At 63.9% G+C, this 4,051-nt stretch overlaps 1 protein-coding gene across 1 annotated transcript in view; it reads left to right on the top strand.

Moving 5' to 3' along the window:
* SCARA3 (scavenger receptor class A member 3) overlaps positions 1–4,051 on the top strand; it is an 18,100-nt gene that overhangs the window by 7,289 nt on the left and 6,760 nt on the right. The window contains exons 2-6 of the mRNA XM_009275127.2: positions 758–817; positions 884–1,003; positions 1,553–1,651; positions 2,176–2,555; positions 2,724–3,387. Coding sequence (XP_009273402.2) covers positions 758–817; positions 884–1,003; positions 1,553–1,651; positions 2,176–2,555; positions 2,724–3,387 — 1,323 coding nt within the window. The remainder of the gene's footprint in view (positions 1–757; positions 818–883; positions 1,004–1,552; positions 1,652–2,175; positions 2,556–2,723; positions 3,388–4,051) is intronic.

The following is a 4,051-nucleotide window of genomic DNA, read 5'->3' as shown; positions in this document are numbered from 1 at the left end:
CTGTATAAGGCAGGGGATGCCGGTGCCGCGGTCACTCTGGCCGTGCCTGCAGCCCCCCTGCGGCACCCCCGGCTGGAAACCCTCCTTCTGCCAGCGAGGTCGGGGAGGCCCCGGGCAGGGGGTGGCTGGGCTGACGGGGGGCTGCGGGGGGCTCTCGGACACGGCACAGCTCCCAGGGAGCTTTGGGGAACCAGGGAGGGAGGCACCGTCCCCCTGCCCCAGGCACCTTCGGGTTCGGGTACTGGCACCGAGCGCATCCCCTGTGCCGGAGCCACGGGTGGGATCCAGCCCACGGCGTTTCCTACCCCGCGGGAGCACCCCAACTTGTCCCCCGCCGGGCTGGGGGTCCGGGCTGGGTGCCGGCTGGGGCGGCACATGGGTTTTCTTTGCTCCCATGATTTTTGCAAGAAGGGGCTGGGAAGCCACAAAGCCCCTCGGGGCTGGGAGCCAGGAGCCGTCAGCTTCTCCATCACCCGCTTTTTGGCCAAATTCAACCAAATTTCCCCGAGTTTATGGTCTCTGAGCGGGGACGTGTCCCCATGGGCTGGTGCCACTGGGCTTTGGCCAGCTGAGGGTGGCAGTGATGGCTCTCACGTGGCTTCCCAGCTTTTTCCCCGAGGACACCGGGTTACGGCGAGGCAGGGCAGGCGTCCCCAGGGACCACCGGCATCCTTGGGGCTGGGAGCAGGAGAGGGCAGGCAGCAGGCAGGGCCCCGGTGGTGCAGGCAGCTCAGGTCCCTCCTGTGTTGGCTTTCAGAAGACGAGCCGGTGGGAGGAGAGGAAGAGGAGATGCCGACCTTCAGCTACCGGCCGAGTGGTAAGGACGTCCCCCGGGGTGGGCAGGGGGTGCGGCAGGGCCTGATCCTTTCCTCTCTGTGCTCAGGCAGGGCGCGGACCAGCTGCAGCCGGTGCCAGAAGAACCTCTCCCTCCAGACGGCCGTCAAAGTCCTCTACATCTTCTCCATCCTCCTCATCGTGGCCGTGACCGTGCTGGCTGCCTTGGGTGAGCACGGGCAGGGTTGGGAGGTCCGGCTCCTGCCTCCTCTCCTGCCTTCCCTCCTGGCTTCCCTCCTGCCCTCCTCGGGGCAGCCCCTCGGGGATACTGGGACTCCCCCAAAGCACCTTCAGCACCCAGGCATGGAGAGGAGCATCCAGCTCCCCCTGATCCACCCCTGGGATGCATGTGGGACCCTGTGCGTGATGCCACCTCGCTGGGGGATGGCTTTACCCCCACGGGGACCTCAGGAACCACCCCGGAGCCCAGAGGTTGCCACCCCATCACCTCCACAGGCAAGAAACAGCCTCCCAGGCTCAGCAGAGGGATGGCGTGCTCCCTGGGGCCGGACCCCTGGAGATGCTTTGTAGACCTTAGCCGAGCCCCGAACCCTTGGGAGACCCACCCCACAGAGCCAGCACCCACCAGCCACCCGGCCTGACTCTTCAAGCCCTGGCCGCCCTCCTCGCCAGGGAACGTGCCTGGAGGAAAGGTGTGGGGGCCGATCACATCCCAGCCCCTGCCCACCTCCCTTGACCCCCCACCTTTCCTCCGCAGTGTTCAAGAAAGTCGACTCCATCTCCAACGACATCAGCTCAGCCCAGACCTATTACGAGAAAAAGATCGTATCCATCCAGGAGGACCTCCAGGGGTTGGGTGAGTCGCTCGCACCTGGACCTGGACCCCCTATTACGAAAAAAAGATCGTATCCATCCAGGGAGGACCTCCAGGGGTTGGGTGAGTCGCTCACACCTGGTCTTCTCCGGGCTTTGGCACTGCGCGTCCCTCCAGCTGAGCGGACCTCAGCTGCTCGGCGCTGCCAGCCAGGGGCTGAAGCATCTCCACTTCTCAGGTCCCGGGGCTCCCCCAGAGCCAAAACCGCACTTATCTCCCAGGATTTTGGGGAGGGACGACTGTACGACCCCGAGGGTGGGGTTGGTGGTGTTGGGCTTTTTGGGGAACTTGCTGCACAGAGGTGGCAGGAGCAGGATGAGGGTGGGAGCTGGTACAGGCTGGTGGCATCAGGGTTGTCCCAACCGTGGCTCTGTGGTGCCCATCTCCAGGGTCTGCAGGGATGGACCATGGTGAGGCTCCTTCCTCCGCTCTGGTCCTCAGCGGGAGGGACTCCAGGCCCAGTGAGGGACAGGGTGGGGTAACAGACCCCTCTGCCCTTCGTTCAGATGAGAAGACCTCGGGGAACTGCTCCCTGTGCCACGAGACGGGACAGCTGGGCCAGGAGATCACCAAGCTGCAGGGCGAGCTGGAGGAGATCCAGAAGATGCTTTTGGTTCAAGAAATCCTGCTCGACCGGACCTCCCAGACCCATAACCAGCTCTCGTCCACCAGCAACAAGATCACCAGCGAGGTGGACAACTGCTCCTTCTCCATCCGGCAGGTCAACGAAAGCTTGGGGCAGTTCCTGGCCCAGGTTGGGGGCTGGCAGGTGGTCACCTCCCAGCTAGACAACTCTCTCAAGGGTTTGGCCCAGGAGCGCTACGATGTCCGAGCAGCCATGCAGCAGATGAACTTCACCCTGGGGCAAACCTCCGACTGGATCCAGGTCATCCAGAGGAAGACGGACGAGGAGACGCTGATGCTGCAGAAGATCGTCACCGAGTGGCAGAACTACACCCGCCTCTTCGGCGGGCTGCGGGCCACCTCCTCCAAGACCAGCGAGCTGGTGAAGAACATCAACTTCACCCTGGGGCAAACCTCCGACTGGATCCAGGTCATCCAGAGGAAGACGGACGAGGAGACGCTGATGCTGCAGAAGATCGTCACCGAGTGGCAGAACTACACCCGCCTCTTCGGCGGGCTGCGGGCCACCTCCTCCAAGACCAGCGAGCTGGTGAAGAACATCCAAGGCAGCGTCGGCCAAGCGGCTCGGCAGGTCGGCCAGAACTCGGAGAGCATGCACGACCTGGTGCTGCAGGTGATGGGGCTGCAGCTGCAGCTGGACAACATCTCCTCCTTCCTGGATGACCACGAGGAGAACATGAACGACTTGCGCTACCACAACAGGTACACGCAGAACCGCACGGCCGAGCGCTTCGAGACCCTGGAAGGCCGCATGACCTCCCACGAGATCGAGATCAGCACCATCTTCGCCAACATCAACGCCACTGACAGCCACGTCCACAGCATGCTGCGCTACCTGGATGACGTGCGGCTCTCCTGCACCCTGGGCTTCCACACCCACGCCGAGGAGCTCTACTACCTGAACAAGTCCCTTGGCCTGGTCCAGGGCACCACGGACCTGCTGCGGGAGCGTTACAGCCTACTCAGCGCCCGGCTGGACTTTGACATCCGCAACCTGTCCATGGTCATGGAGGAGATGAAGGTGGTGGATGTCCGGCATGGGGAGATGCTGAAAAACATCACCATCTTACGAGGTGAGGCGCACGCTGGTGGGCACAGCCTAAGCCCTGCCCAGGGATGGGTTGGGGCCAGGCGTGTTCGGCAGGTGATTTTGGGGGCTGTTTCTTCTGTGGCTGAGCACGGCGGGATCTGGGCTCCTTGGGAGCGTCCTGCACCGTGGAGAACCCAAACCACCATTGCTGAGGGCAAGGCGGTGTTGGGATGCACACAAAGGCACCGCAGACACTTGCCCACGGATGCAGAGCTGTCCTGGGGATGGAGCTGCACGCACTCGGCTTGCAGAGCTGTCCCTGCGTGGGGGGGACGAGGACAGCGGGGAGGTGACCCATGTCCTTCCAGCACGGCTGGAAGGTGCCAGTGACCCCTCTTGCTGGTCCTGGTGGAGAGGGCATGGCTGCCCCTGGACGAGGATGCCCAAAGCTTCTCCCGGTGGCTCAGGTGGCCTGGGGACATCTCCATCCACCCAGGGGAGCAGCAGGGCTGTCCCGGCTCCACCACCGGCTCCACGGAGCCCACCGGCACCCCGGCAGCTTCCTGCTCCGCTAGAGACCACCCAGCCTGGAGCCATATGGCAACCACATCTGCATCGTTACAGGGCTGCCCTAATTAATGAGCCTGGTTTTGGGGGAGCCCTGCAGTGGCCCCCATGGCACCATGCCCCCAGGCAGTGGAGCCCAC

The sequence above is a fragment of the Aptenodytes forsteri genome, unplaced genomic scaffold (assembly GCF_000699145.1).
Source record: "Aptenodytes forsteri isolate BGI_AS27 unplaced genomic scaffold, ASM69914v1 Scaffold192, whole genome shotgun sequence".
In the NCBI taxonomy this organism is placed as follows: domain Eukaryota; kingdom Metazoa; phylum Chordata; class Aves; order Sphenisciformes; family Spheniscidae; genus Aptenodytes; species Aptenodytes forsteri.
The sequence above is the reverse complement of the archived record's forward strand: the minus strand, read 5'-3'. Positions and strand labels throughout refer to the sequence as shown.